The 22,020-nt window shown below is 31.7% G+C and overlaps 2 protein-coding genes and 1 long non-coding RNA gene across 3 annotated transcripts; 2 read left to right on the forward strand and 1 right to left on the reverse strand.

Moving 5' to 3' along the window:
* Positions 1-477: 477 nt before the first annotated feature.
* On the forward strand, positions 478-1,637 carry LOC120187607. The gene is made up of 3 exons (XR_005522318.1): positions 478-488; positions 773-861; positions 1,600-1,637. It is a non-coding gene; the product is annotated as an uncharacterized LOC120187607 (long non-coding RNA).
* Positions 1,638-5,735: 4,098 nt separating this feature from the next.
* On the forward strand, positions 5,736-6,083 carry LOC120187677. The gene is made up of 2 exons (XM_039191338.1): positions 5,736-5,849; positions 5,982-6,083. The coding sequence occupies exons 1-2, from the start codon at positions 5,763-5,765 to the stop codon at positions 6,081-6,083; spliced, it is 189 nt and encodes a 62-aa protein (XP_039047269.1). The 5' UTR covers positions 5,736-5,762.
* On the reverse strand, positions 6,077-7,260 carry LOC120187678 (WAT1-related protein At2g39510-like). Its single transcript, XM_039191339.1, has 4 exons — positions 7,099-7,260; positions 6,720-6,881; positions 6,444-6,595; positions 6,077-6,355 (listed from the first exon to the last, which is right to left on the reverse strand). The coding sequence occupies exons 1-4, from the start codon at positions 7,258-7,260 to the stop codon at positions 6,142-6,144; spliced, it is 690 nt and encodes a 229-aa protein (XP_039047270.1). The 3' UTR covers positions 6,077-6,141.
* Positions 7,261-22,020: the final 14,760 nt, after the last annotated feature.

Raw genomic sequence — 22,020 nt, forward strand, 5'->3', positions numbered from 1 at the left:
ATCTTGATTTGATGAAGGGGATTTTGATTCTTGTGTTTTATGGGTTTTGAAGAGTTAAGTGATTTTAAAGAATTGATTCTAAGCATTGATGAACAACCTAAGAATGAAGTTAAAGAAAACAGTTTGGATTTTGAATCTGGAAGTAGGTTCAAAAATTCACCAGAAATTATATAAAAATAATTTTGAGGTTATTTTTATATATTTGTGTTCATATATCGATCTAGTTTCGTTTAAAATAAACGGGATCAATTTCAAGGTGTATACAAAAAGATATGAATTTTTAACCAAGGAAAGGTGAGAAAAATCGGACAACAGATTTTGCAAAATAGATTCTGTTGGTCAACTTTGAAAATTCACTATAAATTGTACATAATGAATTAGAAGGAATTATTTATATGGATAGATTATTATTCTAGTCTAGTTTTCAAAGGAATAAACGGAACTGCATTCCAGTGTGTATATCAATACATAATACTGGTTCTTTAAAGGTAGTACGAGTTGTCTGAATATGGAAAATTGATGGGTTGTTGTGTAAGTGTTGTTTAATTGATGTACTATACTGGAATTATTGGTATTAAGAATCTAAGTGATAAAATGGTGAAGGACCATTTTGAGTAAATTGGAAAAGTTGGTTCCAATACTAAAAAGAATTAATAAGTGTTAAAGTATTTGGTGGTGAATAGTTTGAAGTATATTATGGAGTTATTTTGGGATATGTTTATGTTAGTACAATACTAACATATGTATCATTCTGAAATTGTGAATTATACAGATTATGATTTATTTGCGATTTAAGCAAGTCAAGTGGGTTTATTGTGGGCAATAGTGAGGCACAAATTTGGAAAATTATAAAGTGTCAAGGTGAGTGCAATACATGCATGACATTATACATGGATGTTTTATACATCATCAGGAAGACTTGCGATAAGTCGACCTTGTTTATGTTGACATGATATTTATGTCATTTACCATATATTTGACATATTTTAAAAAAATGTCAAAGGTTGAAAATATAATGCATTGATTATGAAAATTATGATATTTTACCATGAATATTATTTCGGGTATGAACTGGCCAATGTTAAATTTTGATAATATACTTTGCAATGGATGGATTAAATAAAATAGATTGTATGCCCAAGTAGTTATTAACGGACAGGGTATAGTTGGCATGCCATAGAGTCCAGCAGTAGGATGCATACGGGATACACTAAAGGATACCTAGTGTATATGGTGGGTACGACCTTATGTGCCATACGGAACTGTACTTAAGGATACCTAGTACAAATGGTGGACACGACCTTATGTGTCATACAGATTAGCACTACGGTGCTTATATTTGACTCGTGTACCCAGGGTCCTCAGTGTTGTATATTGGGCTATTGTCTATGGTACATGTTTATGGAAATAATGGTAAGTATATTGGTAAAGTAAGCTTACGAGCTTGTATTATTAAATGGTAAATTATTGCACATGTATGTAACATGATTTTATGGCATTTTAAATTTGTCATTGAAATTCATGCATGAATTGTATTGCACTGTATATTGTTTTAACTCACTAAGTTTATACTTAGCGTGTGATGATTTTCACGCGTAGGTAAAAAGCCAATAGTGGATTAAAGAGTTCAAAGTGACATCAAGCATCGAGAGGTATATTTCAATATCAGTAAGACATCCTACGATGGAATTTGATTTTAGATAGTGGCATGTAATTTGAAAATGTTCGATTTAGTTGTTGAATAAATTTTGGAAATTTTTATAGTGATGAAAGGTTAATTTTTATGAATTTATATGTATTTTCAGAAGTTACTGTAGCGTATCGATGCACTATTCATCAATGTTCACGGTACTATTCATAACTATTCATAAAAAAATCTTTTGAATTAAATTTGTTATAACAAAATATAAATTATATGGTATGATATTTTTATAATATCAATTACTATTTTAAGAAAGAAAATGATTTTAAAATTCGGGTGACATCTATAATTTGTATAGGTATAATTATACGGGTTATGGGTGTTACACAAATCCTATTTTTAGGCCTATTTCGAGTATCCTATTCGAACTAAACCTCTGTTTTGTTGGTTGTGGATGAGTCCCATTAACACAAGTTGTTGATGGTGCCGTGAAAATCGGTCGGTTGCGTGGGGCGAGAGATGCGGCGTTTGGAGAGTAGTGGAAAGCGGCTGGCGGCTAAAACACTAGAAACCCTAATCTGCTCTAGGGTTTCATGTCTGGTCGAGCACAAGTGGATCCGGGTTTCAAGTTGCAGCTCCAGTGGGTCGCACGTAGGGCTTGGTCTGGGTACTCTTGTAATGATTCGGGCCACATGTTTAGGCCTGACACAATGTAAAAATAAAATACATATATATGTTATAATATAATAATAATAATAACGTAAATATATATTATATAATATTAATCGAATGGGAATGGACGAGAATCCCTTAGAAACGAATCAAAAATAACAGAATTGCGAGGAAGCCAAAGATTCCACAAAACTGAACCAAAAAGGATATCTCAATCCTGAACAAGTCGAATAAACTCATTGGGTTTCGAAAGATTCATAACCGTTCAATCTTTCATATCCATAGAGAGAAATTTCTCAAGCTTGTCCCTCTTAGTCAAAAGTAACCAGAACAATAAAGCTGTCGGACACCGCCTGAAAATGTCTTCACTCGGATGGGAACAAACTGGACAACTACCATATACTTGTGTGTTATTTTAATATATTAATGATTTATTTATACCATATAAATGATTATACTTATGTGTTATTTTTGTATTATATAATCTCATTTTGTTTTGTTTTTTTGAACATGAGACAGCTTACGCTTTGACTAAAATTATATCTAATGTTTTCTTCATGGAGAAGAGTTAATACTCCTGTCGATGGTGATGAAAAAACTTGACACCTTTCATCTCCTATCCGCACGAATTTAGCCATATCTGCTATCTGATTCCCTTCTCGGAAGACAATCTCGATCTTGACCTCCCAATTTCTTTGTAATAAACCACATATATGTTGATGTATTATGGATTCTACGTGTTGTTGTTCTTTTGTAGGAGGTTCCTCACTTCCAAATTATCGGTCTCTAGAATTACCTTACGTGAACCCAAGTTCCACGCTCCGGTTAAATCACCAAATACTCCCCAAAGGTCTACTTCCCTGACCGTACAAGTGCCGATAGTCTCATCTTGTTTAACAAACTATAACATGGTTGATCCTTTAAATATAAGAAATCGATAATTTTTAAACGTAAAAAATAAGAGAAAATGAAAATATCCTTATGAAATAAATAAATAATAGGTCGAATCAAATTCATTATTTTTTCCTATTTTAGTAATCGAGTTATTATTTTAACAATATAATCATTAATATTAATCTTTTCCATTTTTTTCATTGATTATTAAAAATTAATTACTATACTAATTTTTAGTTTTTAAATTTCAGTATTTTTCATCTTTCCTCGTCCGTAGAATAAATGTTATTTTTTTTATATAATTTTAGGTAAAAAGTTTGATCACTTTCCTTAAAGTTTTGTACATTTTCTTCATCAAACTTAAAAAACACAATATTTAAGTCATTTTTATTTTAATTTAATTAGGATATAATCACTAAAAGTAATTACCGTTAAACTTTTAAGAAATGTTGACATAACACACTAAATATATAAAATTAAAAGGATAAATTGTAAAAATAGTCGCTAATACTTGAATAATTTTTCATTTTTCATCTTCATCATCATCATCCTTCTCGTCTTCCTTAGCATCGATGTATCATCTCTCTTGTTGGTTTCATCTTCATCATCCTTCCTCCGTTTCGAGCTTTTCCAATTCCCTTCATTAGCAGAGGATGAGGTATCTGCATCATCGGACTGTTTTAGCTGCAGATCTCCTTCTACACTTCCCGATTGCCCAAAGTCCTTCCATTCGGTCTTCCTCTTCCGAACCACATGCTGCCATATGTTCTTCAGCGCCTCGATAAGAACTGGTTTGATTCGGTAACCTCATGCACCGTGCATAACACCCTTCATAACAATATGATTTTCATCACCCCGCAAACATCACTGCAGAAAATACAAGTTGGATATGATGAACATAAAGTACTCGAAACCAGCATTCAAATCCATCTATAAATCAACATGCTCAAGAAGTTTGAATCCATCCATATCTGGTATGTGGACGACGCTGATAACGATATCGAATCCATTTTTGCTCTCTCTTAGCATCGATAATACAGTCTATGCTCTATTGCATTTGGTCACTGCAAAAAATACCATCACAAATCAAATGAAACCAACTTCTTAAGCTCAAAAACAAGATGCATCCCCTCATTTTACATATCACAAATCAAGACGAACCACACCATTGAAGCAATTCGTCTAACACAGACTGGACTAAAACAAAAATCATAGATGAGAGATTTACAAAATCTTGAAACTATTGCCAAATCAATTAAACAAATATCAATCTTTCTTCTTTTGTTTTTCCACTATGGACCCACAAATAAAATTCAACAAAAATGCAAGAATAAGGAAAGCCATATTCACAGCTCGAAACCAAAAATGCAAAATCTTGATACGAAAAAAAAAATTCCCTAGGTCCCATAATTTATCTTATGAATATGCACAAAGTTTTAGTAGATATATTTGACCAAGAGAAATAATAAAATTATCCTTAAAAATGATTGATAAATTTGTTTTAATAAATGTAAAAAAAATGAGATATGTAAGGGTAAAAAAAATATAATTGTTGTTTATTGAATTTTTTTAATAATACATTTTGAATGAGAAAATTTAAAAAGTTAAAAGCGACTCATTGACGTAAGAAATAGTAATTAAAACGGAAGCTTTCGAGGCTAAAAAAACATTAGAAATACTTTCGTAAAGAAAGTTCTTAGCATCCTTTCCAATATCATAAGTCGGATCATCATCAACAAAAAGAACACGCAAACCAGTAGAGAATTGATCAGCCAGCAGAAATATTGGATGTTAAATTCATCTCTCGGAAGCACTTATCCAAAACCAAGGAGAAAGGGATAAAAAAAGAGAGAAAATTTAGCATAAAGGTATTGGTTTCATGCTTAAACATGAACTTAACAAGTTGAAGATAAAGAGATTTGCATGCCTCATTTCATTTTTGGCATGTTAATTCTTCGGTTTTTCTTTTACGTCAATGGGGAAAACAAAAAGTTACTAAAATATTAATGATAATTTGAGTAATTTATCCTTTCTAATTATATAGTCAATGTATTATGTCATCAGTTTATTAAAAATATAACAGTTGTTAAATCTTAATGACCACATCTTAATTGAATAAAAATAAAAGTGATCAAATATTATATTTTTTATTTCATTGAGAAAAAGTATACAAAATTTAAAATGAAAATGATTAATCCTATAGTTTACCCATAATTGACTGAAGAAAATTTATAATACTTATCATTAATTTTTAACTGTTGGTGAATGAAATAGAAAAAAAATAATGTTAGTAATGATTTTGCTAAAAATAAAAATTTAGTTATCAAAATGAAAAAGAAGCAATGTTTGATTGCTACGGTTATAATTTATCCTAAATAATAAGATAAAAAGGCAGAAAGCGAATTTTCTATTAGTAACGAGACAGCATCGGAAAACTCCAAATTCTCATCCTTCAACTCTGAACTTTAAATCTAAAAGCCCTAAAACACAACCACAGGAAAACCCCAAGTTACAAGTCCGAAAACCCTAAAATACAACAACAATAAATAGGTTTATGGTAAAATTCGATGCCCAAACTCTTATCAAAGACAAAAGGTTCTGGATCGCTTCTTTTCTCATTGCTTGGGCCGCTGCTCTCCAGGTGAAAGAAAATATAACTTTAAAAAAATCCGATTTTTATTGCAAATTTGGCCCATTTTCTGGGTTTTCAATTTCGATCGTTTAATTGCATTTGAATTTCTGTGTTTGATTGACGTTCTTCTTCTTTTGGAAGGGGCATATGATGTGGATGCAAAGGCAGGACACTTTCAAGCAAATATATCTACTTCACATTCTTGGTGAGTTTAGGGTTCATAAAACTTGCTATAGAATCTAAAAGTATTTATACAGAAAACCCAAATCACGATATTCTTTTCTTGTGATTTTTCGTATCATCAGACATATTCATCAGTAGGTGTGACTTTGTTGCTTGCTAAATCCAGGACAAGTTCTTGATTCGAAACCTTTGTGATCCCATCAATGGCTGAAATTATTTTCAGATCATTCGGTTCTTTGGTTTCGATGATAAGACTTGATAGAGGTTGATCTTGGCTTTTACCCCACAAAACCAGATAAAGGCCAATGACAATAACAATGGCTCCGATAACCCTATCAAAGAGATCGACACAGTAAGTGCAGAAAGTATGAAACTTTTTCCAGCGGTTTCCATGTCGGAAACAGCGAAGGGGTTATTTACCTTCCTAGGTAGAGTGTTTCTGATAAGATAAATGAGCTAAAAATGGCAACAATCACCGTGCTTAAGGGATTAAAAGCGGTCACGAAAACCGGTCCTCTACTCCTCATAATGGTCCCTTGAACATAGTATGCAAATCCAGAGCATACAATACCCTACAAGCAAACAAAATATTTTTGAATTATCATGCATGGATATTACTCGAGTATTTCATTGCTGTGCTGTTTACGTTTTTAACTCTTTTCTGCTGTATATATTCATGAGGGAGAGTGTTCTTACACTGTAAACTGCAGCTAAGAGCTTAGAATCGAAATGAATATACCAGACTGTAGGATCACCGGCATCCATGATTAGGGAAACAATGCTTCCTTGAACAGTGCCGGCCAGACAGATTAAAGCTGTTAGGGAGAGTTCAGCTGGGTATGATTTTAACGTTGTTGCCTACGCATCAGCAATTTACATTCTTATCAATACGAGGATACAAGTGCGGTTGTTTTTTTCATCGTTAATTGACTTACTGTAAACACATGTTATTGACATTGTAATTTTTCACATTTATTTAATTGCAGATGATATATAATATGTCACCTATAGTAATGATATGGCACATACCGATGGAAGCAATATACGAGGGTAATAAAAGATAAGAAGAATTGACCTGAAGAACGATGAAACTAGCCCAGCAGAAACAACCGACGGTGATCATGATAGCACCTCTTATGGGATGTTGCTGAGCTCCTGCAGTGGAAGAGATTTGATGATGATTTGAGTTTGTCCATGGCAACTGCAACTTTGGTCCATTCATCAGTGACATCAGCATTGCACCCCCAACTGTTACGATAGTTCCTATGATCTTCGCCTGGCTACGACTCTTTTTTATGTCAACCTCCTCGAGCCTGCAGTCACATCCCTTTTCAATTACAAGTGTTGGGTATCGAGTCACATCAGAGTCGACTCAAATTTTTGGAGTCAAAAACAAAAAAAATAAAAACTGTACTCCTATAAAATAAAGTATATTTTATTACTTTAAAAAATTATTTAATATCTTATTAATAAATCATAATAACATGATTAACTTTTATCAAACACGTTATTTTTATTGTTTAATTAATTAAACATATTAAATATAATTAAAATAGTAAAAATATATATTATTTTATAAAGATAGAAGAAGGGGCCTGAGTGGGAGCTCATTGTGTTTTCCTGTTATTCAAACTTTTATACAATATTATTGTTATTTATATTTATTTAAATTTAACTTGAAACATATACGAACAAATTCATATATAATATGAACGCTACGTGCAATTTGTTTAAATTCTATTCAACTTAAAATATATATCTTAAATTTTGTTTATATATACAAGCACATATATGTATACTTTAAAATAAGGGATATTAATGAATCAGGTCTTATATATAAGATATAAAAAATTATTTGTATTTATCTAAAGTCTAACTCGACCAAAATATAAACTTTAAATTTTACTAAAATCTATCTATATGTAAATGTAACTTGAAACCATTTAGGTCTATCCACGGGGTTATAGTCAGGGGCGCATAAGAGCCTTGTCCTCACTTATCTAAACAGACAATTTCCTTTCAGTCCTTCTCAAACCATAAACATTCAATTTAAGTCTTTTTAGACTTTTCTTAAATGGATTTTTCTTTTAAATTTTGTACTTCTAAAAATTTAATTCAGTTCATTTAAAAAAAAATTAATCATTCTGGGGTAGGGCCTAAACGATGGAATCAAAGCTCAGTCCTTTTTTTAAAATCTTTATTTTGCTTAAATCCATTTTCCCATATAAACTCTTATCCAAATCCTTGAAATAGAAAAGTTATATAGTGTAAAAATGGTTACTTGAAGATCCAGGCGAAGATAAATGCAAAAGCAGGAAGAACGTTGCACATTGCAGATGTGAAAGTTGCTGAAGTATACTTCATGCCACCGTAGAATAAGTTTTGATCAAGTACCGGCCTGAAACATTTTCAAAATATTACAGCATTCATATGACAGATACAAAAATTTAAAAATGGATTCTAAAATTTTAATATTTAATTTTAAAAAAATATAAATATGTAAATTTCCTTTTTTTTTCCTTAACATATTAAATTTAATAATACTTTTCTAAAATAATAGATATGTACTTATTCTTATAGAGGACTTGGTACATTCGTTCATGATCAAGATGGAGGAGACAAATTAAGTAAGTGATTGAAATGGTACGTAAAACTTACTCCAATAAGCCTAGTAACAATATCTTAAAGAAGACAGACAATGTCATTTTTGGCCTAATCTTCCTGCAAATTCATTAAAATAAATATAAGATGACTGAAAATATGTTGGATAAACATTAAGTTTAGCAACAAATTTTTTTCTTCAAAATCATATCTAAAGTTTAGTTTTGATTTTATTTTGGTACCCCTTCTGTTAAAAACTTAAGGGTGATATTGACGTGCCATCATAAGGTAATATAATATCATCATTGGAAAAAATATCAAGTTAACAATTCTATTAATTTTTTAACAATTGGATATCAAATCGAAACTTAAAATAATGTTAAATATGATTTTAAAAAAATGAAGTATAGGTACCAAAATGAAACAAAAGTAATAGTTCAGATACTAAATGTTTTAAATAGCAGGCCACGATCGTAATAGCGTTTGTTATATAACGGTAGCGATATCGTCCGAAACCGTTATCTCATGACCGCGATAACCGCAATCACTGCAATAGCGTTCCGTTATACCCGTAATCGCAATAAACACAAGACAACCCTAGAAATGAAGGTAGGGGGAGCATGAAACCTATCGAAAACAATGGCGAAAGGAGCAATGACGAGAGTGGCAACAGCGTAGCGGTATACCACCAAAACATGTTCGCTCATGCCTTGGTTTAAAGCAAACTTTGTGATCAAAGACATGCCCGCAAACCCAGACTGCAAAAGGATTACTGCTACAAATGGCTTTGTTTGAGCAAAAATTTTGGCCAAATTATCCATTGAAATTCTGTGTGTGTGTGTGTTTTTTTTGGTTCTACACAATCTCTCTTTCCCCCTGACACAATCAATCGCTACTTACTTATACATATTATTTCCCAATTAAAGTAATAATTAAACTTTTGGGTTTCCATAAAAATGAAGTAACTCTCATTGTCAAACATCATTGACCAACGGTCTTCTCTTTTTCATGAAAAATATCTCAAACATAAATAATTCGCCAACTTTGAGCACAAAAGTTTATTAGTTTTAGTGGGGTTTGCCTACACGGACCATTCTCTAGGAGAGGTAGTTGGTTTTACGAGAATTCTTTTAAGGGTAAATCACACTCCCAGTCACTTAAGTTTTAGGATGTTTTCAATTTAATAACCATGATTGAACATTTTTCATCAAAGTCATTGTCGTTAAAAAATATAATTTTGATCATTGGACCGTCAAACAACTAATGAAAGCTGGCGTGGCACGCCGACATATATTTTTTCTTAATAAATTATTGACATGTGTCACAATTCTATTGATGAAAATTAATCCAAAAATGTATAAATAGCTTAGGGGTAGGGATGGCAAACGGGCGGGTCGGGTGCAGATATACTCTCCCCATCCCCATACCCACCTAATATTTCAAATCCACCATCCGCCCACCACCCATGATGGGTAAAATTTTTCAAATCCACACCCGCCCACGCGGGTACATTCTCAAATCCATCCACACACCCACTACCCAACTGGAGATGTACCCGGCTAGACCCGCCTTACAGCAACCTTAAGTCATACATATGCAACAAACATAAAACAAACACGTCCATTAAGAAACATAATAAAATAAACCAAGGATTATCATAGTTAAGTGTTAACATAGATATTAAAGTACATAAAACACCATAATAAAAGACATAATTAAAGCCTAGAAATATAAATGACAAATACATAATATTTTTGTTCTTTGGCACACGAATGACAAACCCTAAAATTATATCTAAATTCATAATAGTCCAAAATTTAATGGGCATTTAGTAGGCGGGCGGATGCGGTGCGAGTAAGGTCTCAAACCCATCACCCGCCCACTACCCACTAAAGTTATACCCATCCCGGCCCCAATTGAAGCGGGTACGGTACAGAATCCACGAAATTGTACCCGTTTGCCATCCCTACTTAGGGGAGACCATATTCTACACTTATAAAAGATGTGAGCAATTCCCAACCACTTAGCTAAGAGAAGTAATTGTTATTGTGACAAAATATGACACTTAAGTTTAACTGTGTCAGATAAATTAATTTTATTTATTTTATAAAAATATATTAATTATAATATAAATTATAAAAATAGAAGAACATATTTTTAATATCAATTATAACTGTTAGAGTATGCCCAAAGACCAATCATATGATGATTGTAATAATACTTTTATTTACCGATTTTATTGAATAAATGCATTGCCACTATTATTTTCAGTTATATATATGTGTTTAACATAAACTGGAAGATAATAAAGTCCATATAATGACATAATTGTTATTATTAAAAGATCCCTAATCAAGTATTATTATGGGCATAGAAAAAATAATATGCTTAAGACTAACATGTTATTGATTGATGACAACGAGTTGTCATTGACATAGAGATGTCAGAATTGATACATGATTGTATTGTTAGAGAACAATGTATTGGATTGACCCACCATGAGAATATGTCTTGGATTATTATGTGACAGTCATAACATTGCTCATGGTGATGACTATATGTATGATCCTCAAACTTGAGATCAATACTATCCCAACATATATTGTTGTATGTTTTGATGCAACTAAACTAGCTCTGTAACTGGTTGCTCTATAAAGACTGTTATTGAATATATCTCAATATATGTAGTGGGTGTGTATGATTAAGATAGCATTTGTCCTTCCTACATTATAGGAAATATATCACAGGCCACTTGATTGAGTAAGACTAGAAATGCATGACCATGCTCGAATAAGTTGATATGAGATATCATAAACTATTCGTTAATTAAAGTCTACTCTAGATATCAATAAACAATAGATGGGCTATACAAGTGTGACTATTCCAAGACTTGTGCCTATTCTAGATATAAAGGACATAAGGATGTAATACATAAATGAGTTAATCACCAAGATGAAATGTCGAATCATATTTTCTTGTAACTTAGGTGACAATGATATATTGCTAGATGTCACTCATTGTATGTAATATTAGAATTGTTCTAATAATTACTACTAACGTTACAAGAACCTACAGGGTCACACCCTAAGATTGAAACGAGCAAAGATGTACAATTTGTTGTACGTTACTAAAATATGTTTAGAGTTAATTAAATATATGTTTTAATAATCCAAAATATTTAATTTTAATTAATTAAATTTAGATTTAATTAATTTGAAATAATAAAATCCCTAATATGATTAGGGTAACTTAGATATAAAAGGATTATTAAATTCCAATTAATTAAATATAGATTTAATAAATTTGATATAATAAAAACCCTAATATGATTAGGGTAACTTAGTTATAAAAGGGAGTGTTAGGTCTAGCAGTTGTTTTTAGAATACACACACAAAACCTTCAGCCATTTTTCTCTCAAAACTGTTTTGAGGAAGAAAATTATTGCTCTCAATCGGGAAAACTGAGTAGAGGCCGAGACGTGATTTCGTGGAGGCTTACGATTCGAACCGATCTACACCACCAATATTCACTATTGTCCTTTCTGTTTTTCAAGGAACCTGCTGTAAGTATTCTCATCCCTTCCTCCCGATTTCAGTTTTTCGTACTTGGATCGCTAGTGAGACCATCAAGTTTAGTTTCCGCTGCGCCATGGGGTGCGTCGACGGTCCCAATAGTGGCATCAGAGCCACTTGTACGATCTGAATTTGGGTTAAATTTTTTTGTTGATATGATATGTATGAGATGCATGTTCTAGTTTTATCGATTTCGGTAAATATGATAATATTATTGTTCAATTCGATAACCACAACGATTAATATGTTAATTTGTTAATATATTTTTCAATCGATTTGTTGCTGGATGATCTGTGGGATTGTGATAGCAGATCGCGTTTGGAAGTGAAACAATAGTTGTTCCGATGCAGAAAACCTTCGGGATTGAAAATCCCAAAAGCACGATTCTGTTGATAATTGTTATCAAATCGTGAAGTTTTTCCATGGAAATATAAGTACTGTTTTTAACAAAGGGGCTCCGCCCCTTGACCCCTCATCAGCAGTACAAATTGAAGGCCCATATTAAAATTTTTATTTTTTTAACAAAGGCGTAAGAACGTGTATATATATATATATTTGATATGTTTGTTTTGCACGGTGTTTGATATGCATGGTTATAGCCCTTGTTCACTTTATAATGGTTTAATTTGAAATACGATCTGCGAGCCATGCCTTTCTATATCTCTTTTGTATTTCTCTTCTCATCTTAATCCCTCGTATATAAAACGAATTTCTTTTAAAATTGTAAACCTATGAAGATTCACAAGGAGCAGAAGAATGGCGAGAAGATGTCTAGAGAGCAGTTTTAGTCTTTAGGGTTCTTGGTTCTCCCATTGGCTTGGGATGGGCCACCTTAGTCATTATTTTGGGCTATAACCATTGCATCTTATTTATTGCTATATTTGTTATGTATGCAATGCATCAAATGATAAAATAAGAATAAATATTGATGAGATCAATAAGGGCCTAATATTAAAATGAACAATCATGAGATAATTACGTAAATCCCTCTTTATAATCTAAGTTAACTTAACCGTCCAATATTTACCCTCGTTAAGGCTTTGATCGATATTGTGTGGGCTTTTCCAAAGCATTGGCACATAAATCTATCTTGTTTAAACGCGAAGAATAAGCAAGTGATATTCACCGGTTGAAATATTGGTAATAACTTATATAGGTTATTCTAATAGGATTAAAAACCTAGAGGTTAAATATTTGGATAAGTCATGATATGACTTGAACAAAAGTTGTTCACCAAAATGAGGAGTTACATGAGATGTAACTAGTCAACTATTACTTACCTAAATAATCATTATCCTAAAAGAAAAGCCAAAGTTGATTTAGGAAATTGATGTATTATGGATCCTCACCCACTAGAAAAATTTTAGTTGAATTTTTTTGAAATTAAAACAAAGAGGGTTTTTAATTTTGAATAAAATAGTGGGAGTAATTTGTAAATAAAGTCCTATTTATACATTTTAATTCGGTAAATTTACTTACTTTAATATTTTCATTGTTGTAGATTTAATGGCAAACAACACTTTATCATTGCGATCACTCATTGGGAAGGATAAACTTAATGGTATAAACTTCATTGACTAGTTTCGTAATTTGAGAATTGTTCTCAAACAGGAAAGGAAGGAATATGTCATTGAGGAACCTGTTCCTGATGAACCAGCACCTAATGCTTCAAAAGCTGACAAAGACAAATTCAAGAAACATATGGATGATATGTTATATGTTGGATGTCTAATGCTTGCCACCATGACTCCTGAGCTTTAGAAGCAACATGAGGACATGGTTGCATATGAGATGATTCAAAATCTCAAAGAAATATATGAAGGGCAAGCAAGTCAAGAAAGATATGAGACCTCTAAAGCTCTATTTCAATGAAAAATAGCAGAGGGAACTCATGTAGGAGCTCATGTCATCAAGATGATGGGCTACATCCAAACATTGGAAAAGCTGGGATTTCCTCTCAAAGATGAATTGGCTACCGATGTTATCTTGCAATCGTTTCCACATAGCTTTAGCCAATTTGTCCTTAATTTCAACATGAATGAAATTAACTTGCCACAGTTACTTGACATGTTATGAACTGCTGAAAGTAACATGAAAAAGGTTGGACCTAAGCCCATTCTGATGGTCCACAAGGATAAAGGAAAGGAAAAAAAAGGTAGTGGCAAAGTCTTAGGGCAATGATAAGACCAAACAAAAAGGGAAAAATGCATTGAAACCCAAAGGGGGAGTTAGCAAAGAAGGAAAATATTTCTATTGTGATAATACCAGACACTGGAAGAGAAACTACCCTGTTTACCTTGAAGAGATCAAGAAAGCAAAAGCAAACGGAATGTTTGTTTCAGGTATTTATGTTATTGATGTTAATTTTTCAACATCTACTTCTTGGGTATTAGATACCGGTTGTGGTTCTCATATTTGTACTTCTATACAAGGACTGCAAAAGTAAAGGAATCTGGCTAAAGGAGATGTGGACCTACGAGTGGGAAATGGAGCAAAAGTTGTTGCATTATCTATAGGGACATAAGTTTTATCTTTTCCTAGTGGACTTGATTTAAATTTAGAGGATTGTTATTATGTGCCTAGTTGGACTAAGAACATTATTTATATTTCTTGTTTGGACAAGATTGGTTTTGAGATTATTATTAAGAATAATTGTTGTTCTTTTTATCTCGATAGTGTTTTTTATGGTTCGGCACAATTGGTTAATGGTCTCTATATTTTGGATCAAGAAAACACCATTTATAACATAAATACTAAGAGATCAAAAACAAATGACTTGAATCAAACTTATATTTGGCATTGTCGTTTATGCCATATAAGTGAGAAACGCATATCAAAACTCCATAAAGATGGATTATTAGATTAATTTGTTTTCGAACAATATGATGTATGCGAATCTTGCTTGTTGGGAAAAATGATTAAAGCTCTTTTTAATAGTAAAGGTGAGCGAGCAAGTGATTTATTGGGGTTAATACATAGTGATGTATGTGGACCAATGAATACACAAGCCAGAGGTGGATTCAATTACTTCATTACTTTTACCGATGACTTCAGTCGGTATGGGTATATTTATCTTATGCGCCATAAATCTGAAGCCCTTGAAAAGTTTAAGGAATTTAAAAATGAAGTACAAAATCAACTAGGCAAGAGTATTAAGGCACTTCGATCAGATCGAGGTGGAGAATACTTAAGCATAGAGTTTGATGAACTCCTAAAAGAATGTGGGATTGTCTCACAGCTTACACCACCTGGTACACCACAGTGGAATGGAGTTTCTGAAAGAAGGAATCAAACACTGTTAGACATGGTTCGATCGATGATGAGTCACAGTGATCTTCTGACTTCTTTTTGGGGATATACACTTGAAACAGTCGCTTTCACACTAAATCGTGTTCCATCTAAATCGGTTCAAAAGACACCATACGAGATATGGACTGGGAAACGTCCCAGTATTTCTTTTATAAAGATTTAGGGTTGTAAAGCTTATGTAAAACATTATATGTCTACAAAGCTCAAACCTAAATCTCATAAGTGTATATTTGTTAGATATCCTAAAGAAACTAAGGGATAATATTTCTTCAACCCTAACGAGAACGAAAGAGAAATTCTCTCAAAGAAAGGGAAGGGTAGAAATATTTAACTTGGAGAAGTTCAAGAGCAACAGATAAATGAACCTGAAGTTGAGCATGTTTCACAAGTTGTTGAGGAATATTCAACAGATTTAGAAACACAATCACTGCATAGATCCACAAGAAAACATCGTGCACCTGAGAGATTTGGATTTCTCGTTACGACACATGGAGATGTTCTTCTTATGGATCAAGATGAGCCCAGGACTTATCAAGAGGAAGTGTCTAGCCCAGACTTTGAAAAATGGCTTGAAGCCATGAGATCTGAGATGGATTCCATGTTAGTAAATCAAGCATGGTCTTTGGTTGAACCACATGAAGGGGTCAAACCTATAGGGTGTAAATGGGTTTTCAAGAAGAAAATCGACATAGATGGTAATGTACAAATATACAAGGGGTGATTAGTCGCTAAAGATTTTTGACAAGTTCATGGTGTAGACTATGACGAAACATTCTCCCCTGTAGCTATGTTTAAGTCCATCCAGATCTTGCTCGCAATAGTTGTATTCCATGATTATGAAATCTGGAAAATGGACGTCAAAATCGCTTTCCTTAATGGAAAACTTGAAGAGGATGTGTATATGACACAACTAGAAGGTTTTGTCTTTCCAGGAAATACTGGAAAGCTTTGTAAGCTATAGAGGTCTATTTATGGACTAAAGCAAGCTTCTCGAAGCTGGAATCTTTGTATCAATGAAGCAATCAAAGATTTTGGCTTTATTAGAAATGAAGATGAGCATTGTGTTTATAAGAAGACTAGTGGGAGCATTGTTTCTTTCCTAATCTTGTATGTAGATGACATACTCATCATAGGAAATGATATACCTACTTTACAGTCTGTTAAGACTTGGATAAGTAGTTGTTTTTCTATGAATCATTTGGGTGAGGCATCGTATATCTTAGGAGTTAAGATCTATAGAGATAGATCAAGACGACTTCTAGGTCTGAGTCATAGTACATATATAGACCAAGTGCTGAAAAGATTCAATATAGAAGAATCCAAGAAATGATTTTTGCCTATGAGACATGGCATTTCTCTTTCTAAGGAAATGTGTCCTTCAACTCCACTAGAAAGAGAATGGATGAATAAGATTCCATATGCTTCGGCTATTGGTTCTATAATGTATGCCATGATATGTACTCGACTAGATGTATCGTATGCTTTAAGCATGACGAATCGGTATCAAGCAAACCCTGGTGAAAATCACTGGATTGCGGTTAAAAATATCCTTAAGTACTTAAGAAGAACTAAGGATAAATTTCTTGTCTATGGAGGGGAGGAAGAGCCTAGTATAAAATGTTATACTGATGCCAGCTTCCAAATTGACAAGGATGACTCAAGATCGCAATCAGGTTTTGTGTTTTGTCTTAATGGAGGTGCTGTGAGCTGGAAACGTTTGAAGCAAGACACAATAGCTGATTCTACAACAGAGGCTGAATACATTGCAGCCAGTGAAGCAGCAAAAGAGGTTGTTTGGATCAAGAAGTTCATATCTGAATTAGAGGTTGTTCCCAGTATATCAGATGTTGTAGAACTCCGTTGTGACAATAATAGAGCCATTTCACAAGCAAAGGAACCCAGATCTCATCAACGATCCAAACATATTCTTAGGCGCTTTCATCTCATTAGAGAGATCATTGATCGAGGAGATGTGGAAATATGTAGAGTACACACGGATGACAACATTGTTGATCCCTTGACGAAGCCTCTTACACAACAGAGGCATGATCGTCACACTGAGTCACTCGATATTAGATATGTAAGTGATTGGTCTTAGTGCCAGTGGGAGATTGTTAAAGTATGCTCAAAGACCAATCATATGATGATTGTAATAATATTATTATTTACCGATTTTATTGAATAAAGGCATTGCCACTATTATTTTCATTTATATATATGTGTTTAACATAAACCGGAAGATAATAAAGTCCATATAATGACATAATTGTTATTATTAAAAGATCTCTAGTCAAGTATTATTATGGGCATGTACAATAATAGTACGCTTAAGACTAACATGTTATTGATTGATGACAACAAGTTGTCATTGACATAGAGATGTCAGAATTGATACATGATTATATTGTTAGAGAACAATGTATTGGATTGACCCACCATGAGCATATGTCTTGGATTATTATATGACAGTCATAACATTGCTCATGGTGATGACTATATGTATGATCCTCAGACTTGAGATCAATAATATTCCAACATATATTGTTGTATGTTTTGATGCAGCTAAACAAGCTCCGTAACTGGTTGCTCTATAAAGACTGTTATTGAATATATCTCAATATATGTAGCGGGTGTGTATGATTAAGATATGATTTGTCCTTCCTACATAATAGGAAATATATCACATGCCACTTGATTGAGTAAGACTAGAAACGCATGGCCATGCTCGAATAAGTTGATATGAGATATCATAAACTATTCGTTAATTAAAGTCTACTTTAGATATCAAGAAACAATAGATGGGCTATACAAGTGTGACTATTCCAAGACTTGTGCCTATTCTAGATATAAAGGACATAAGGATGTAATACATAAAAGAGTTAATCACCAAGATGATATGTCGAATTATATTTTCTTGTAACTTAGGGGACACTGATATATTGCTAGATGTCACTCATTGTATGTAATATTAGAATTGTTATAATAATTACTGCTAATGTTACAAGAACCTACAGGGTCACACCCTAAGATTGAAACGAGCAAAGATGTACAATTTGTTGTACGTTACTAAAATATATCTAGAGTTAATTAAATATATGTTTTAATAATCCCGAATATTTAATTTCAATTAATTAAATATAGATTTAATTAATTTGAAATAATAAAATCCCTAATATGATTAGGGTAACTTGGATATAAAAGGATTATTAAATTCCAATTAATTAAATATAGATTTAATTAATTTGAAATAATAAAAACCCTAATATGATTAGGGTAACTTGGCTATAAAAGGGTGTGTTAGGTCTAGCAGCTGTTTTTAGAACACACACACAAAACCTTCGTTCGTTTTTCTCTCAAAACTATTTTGGGGAAGAAAATTATTGCTCTCAATCGGGTGAACTGAGTAAAGGCCGAGACGTGATTTCGTGGAGGCTTACGATTCGAACAGATCTACACCACCAATATTCACTGTTGTCCTTGTTGTTTTTCAAGGAGCCCACTGTAAGTATTCACATCCCTTCCTCCCTATTTCAGTTTTTCGTACTTGGATCGATGGTGAGACCGTCGAGTTTTGTTTCCGCTGCGCCATGGGGTGCGCCGACAGTCCCAACAATAACACCAACTGAAATATAATAATTTTCAAAATATTATTTATATTTTTATAATTAAATTAATTTTATTTTATAAATAAATAATATTTTATGAAAGTTTTTTGATGAAATTTTTATATTAAACATAAAATTTAATTTATAATTTATATTTTTCATAACATGAATTCATTTATTTTTAAATAAATAATACATTAAAAATATTTTATGGAATATTTAGATTAAATTGTTTATAATTTATATTTTATGAAATTTATTTCACAAAATATTTAAATTAAAAATTTATTTATATTTTATAAAATATTTAGATTAAACATTACTTTATGAAAATATAAATTATAACATTTGATAATTTAAATATATAGTACTGTTTGAGTTTTATATAATATAAAAAATAATATTAATAACCTATAATTGAAATTAATTTTTTATTTTATGAAAATATAAATTATATGTACTATTAATGAAATTAATATGTTTCCATTGAATTTCATATATTTTTTTATTAATTTTTCACTAAACATAGTTTAATTTAAATACTATATTTTATTAATTTGACAACTCCTTTAGTTAACTCAGTGATTGGGTGTTGCCTCACATTTTTGGAGGTCTTGGGTTTTTAATCCTATTGATTTAAATGAAAAGTTTTCAATTTTAGTGATTAATGTAAAAGCTCCCTAATAATTTAGTGACTATTAGTGCAATTTACTCTTCTTTTAATATTATTATTTTTATTAATCAAAGTATTTATAAGTGGTAGTATCTGTTTTAAAGACTTTCAACCATTTGAAAATGAAGGCTCAAATACCTTGCAATTGTTGGTACTCAAATCCGAAATCTCTAAATATAACAATTAATTATTTAATCACTGAGATCGCTTGATCTGTGTCCTTCTTTTAATACTATAATTAGTATATTTATGTTATGTTTATATATTTTATCATGCTATAGTCGTATATTGATATAAGATTTGATTTAATGATTTATATATTATATTTATAGATATTCATATATACATGGTATTTTATGCCGTATTTTTTTTACCTTTTCTATTTTAATGTTTGTTTTGAATTTATTATATTATCAAATTTAATCTAATAATTAGATGTCATTTATAAATTAATTAGAGTTTGAACTCGAAATTAGACATTAGTTGAAAATTTAAAAATAACATAAATTAATATTTAGTTGACGTGTTTACAACCTTGAAATGAAGCATTTCGTTTGGGGTTTGATGAGAGAGTGAGAAAGGAAAATATAATAACCCCCCGCATAATGTGCATAAAATAAGGCCAATGGTTCAACATAGGCAGACACTTGGTGACTTTTAAATAATAAATTCCTCAATTTGATACGTCAAGGGAAAATATAACTCAACAACCAACAAATTCGGTTTCCATACATACAAATTTAATAATTTGACTTTAGGGTTAAGTATACAAATGATACATTAATTATTGAGCGTTGTTTTGTTTAATCTTTAGATAGTTAAAAGTTTTAGAATGATCCTCCGACTATAAGACGTTGTTTTATTGAGCCCTCAATGATTAAAAGTTATAAAAAGGTCGCCCATATGTTTCAAACTCGCCCTTTTTCATTAAAAAATTAACGATCATTTGATGTGAACATTAACTTGTTGACTGAGATATGATAAAATCATATTTTAATGATGTCTACTGAAATCGTCGTTGCTTTCAAGCACTAGCTCGACAAGTACTGGCTCGACTGAATAATGAAATGGAAAGTTGATCTATAAAATATAGCGTAAACGGTTCTAGAATAAGATTTCATCATATCTCAGTAAGTTAACATCTAGCTCAGATGGCCACCAATTTTTTAAATAGGAAAGGACGAATTTGGAACATGAATAGTCGTTTGACCATTTTGTAAAGTTAGTTAGTTAGAGGACACAACAAAATATTATCTTATAATTAAAGGATTATTTTATAACTTTAATTGTACAAGGATTCAATAAAATATCATCTTATAATTGAGGACCATTTGTGTAATATACCCTTGATTTTATTTCCATTCCCCATAAATTTCACGCTAAACTTTTAGAAAGTATCCTAATCGGATTACATTAATAGCACCTTTTTATTGATATTGTGATGACAAAGATGAAAATGATTTAATAAAAACATGGTGGGATGACCAATAAATAGTTTAATCATTGATTTTGACCTAAGCGTTTCACTAAATCAATAATTTAATCATTGATTTTGACCTCGAGTTTCAATGATTTTATAAACCTTAGCCAATGGGATTTAGACATATATGTTGTAGATGCAAGAATGGTTCTTTAAAAATTTAAAATTATTATATAATTTTTATTTTTTTATACATTTTTATTAAAATTATTTTTGTCTCTCATGTTTATAAATTTATTCATTTTTAAAAGTTTAGAAGTTCGTCCTTAACATAAATTTCTATTTTTCGTACTGAGTGGTTTAAATGTATGCCCTTGGATTTAAGCATAAACTAAAAATGCAATCCAAATCATAGTGTGATAAGCTCATTGACGCCTCTAATCTGGCTTTAAACTTGCTGCGTGTATATGCATTATCATGTCTTAATTACCAAACGACTAATCTCTTGTTTTGTTTAAAGCCAAATCATAATGCGAAATTGCACCTTCCGCAAATAATCTGCCTGCCAACATTACAGCCATTTACTTTACAAGTCTAATGCATAGAATTAAATATCCATCATAATGCGATTTTGTACCCATTCATTAACGATAATACCATCCATTATATCAATAATACATATATAGGATGATTATAAATTATAATGAGTTTAATTGACACGCAACATCTTGGAACTTTGGTCCAGTAATCAGATAGCTGCAAAGTCATACCATAAACAAATAGGTTACACGTTTAGTATCTTAACTAGGCATGATAA

The sequence above is a fragment of the Hibiscus syriacus genome, unplaced genomic scaffold (assembly GCF_006381635.1).
Source record: "Hibiscus syriacus cultivar Baekdansim isolate YM2019G1 unplaced genomic scaffold, ASM638163v2 tig00113725_pilon, whole genome shotgun sequence".
In the NCBI taxonomy this organism is placed as follows: Eukaryota; Viridiplantae; Streptophyta; class Magnoliopsida; order Malvales; family Malvaceae; genus Hibiscus; species Hibiscus syriacus.

What these genes read in the sequence shown, in the direction of transcription:
- LOC120187677 (XM_039191338.1), top strand. Translation starts at nt 5,763, where the DNA reads ATGGTAAAATTCGATGCCCAAACTCTTATCAAAGACAAAAGGTTCTGG. An exon ending in CTTGGGCCGCTGCTCTCCAG is followed by an intron (nt 5,850 to 5,981) that starts GTGAAAGAAAAT and finishes TTCTTTTGGAAG; the next exon opens with GGGCATATGATGTGGATGCA.
- LOC120187678 (XM_039191339.1), bottom strand. Translation starts at nt 7,260, where the DNA reads ATGCTGATGTCACTGATGAATGGACCAAAGTTGCAGTTGCCATGGACA. An exon ending in CTAGTTTCATCGTTCTTCAG is followed by an intron (nt 6,882 to 7,098) that starts GTCAATTCTTCT and finishes GCTGATGCGTAG; the next exon opens with GCAACAACGTTAAAATCATA. An exon ending in TCTTAGCTGCAGTTTACAGT is followed by an intron (nt 6,596 to 6,719) that starts GTAAGAACACTC and finishes GTTTGCTTGTAG; the next exon opens with GGTATTGTATGCTCTGGATT.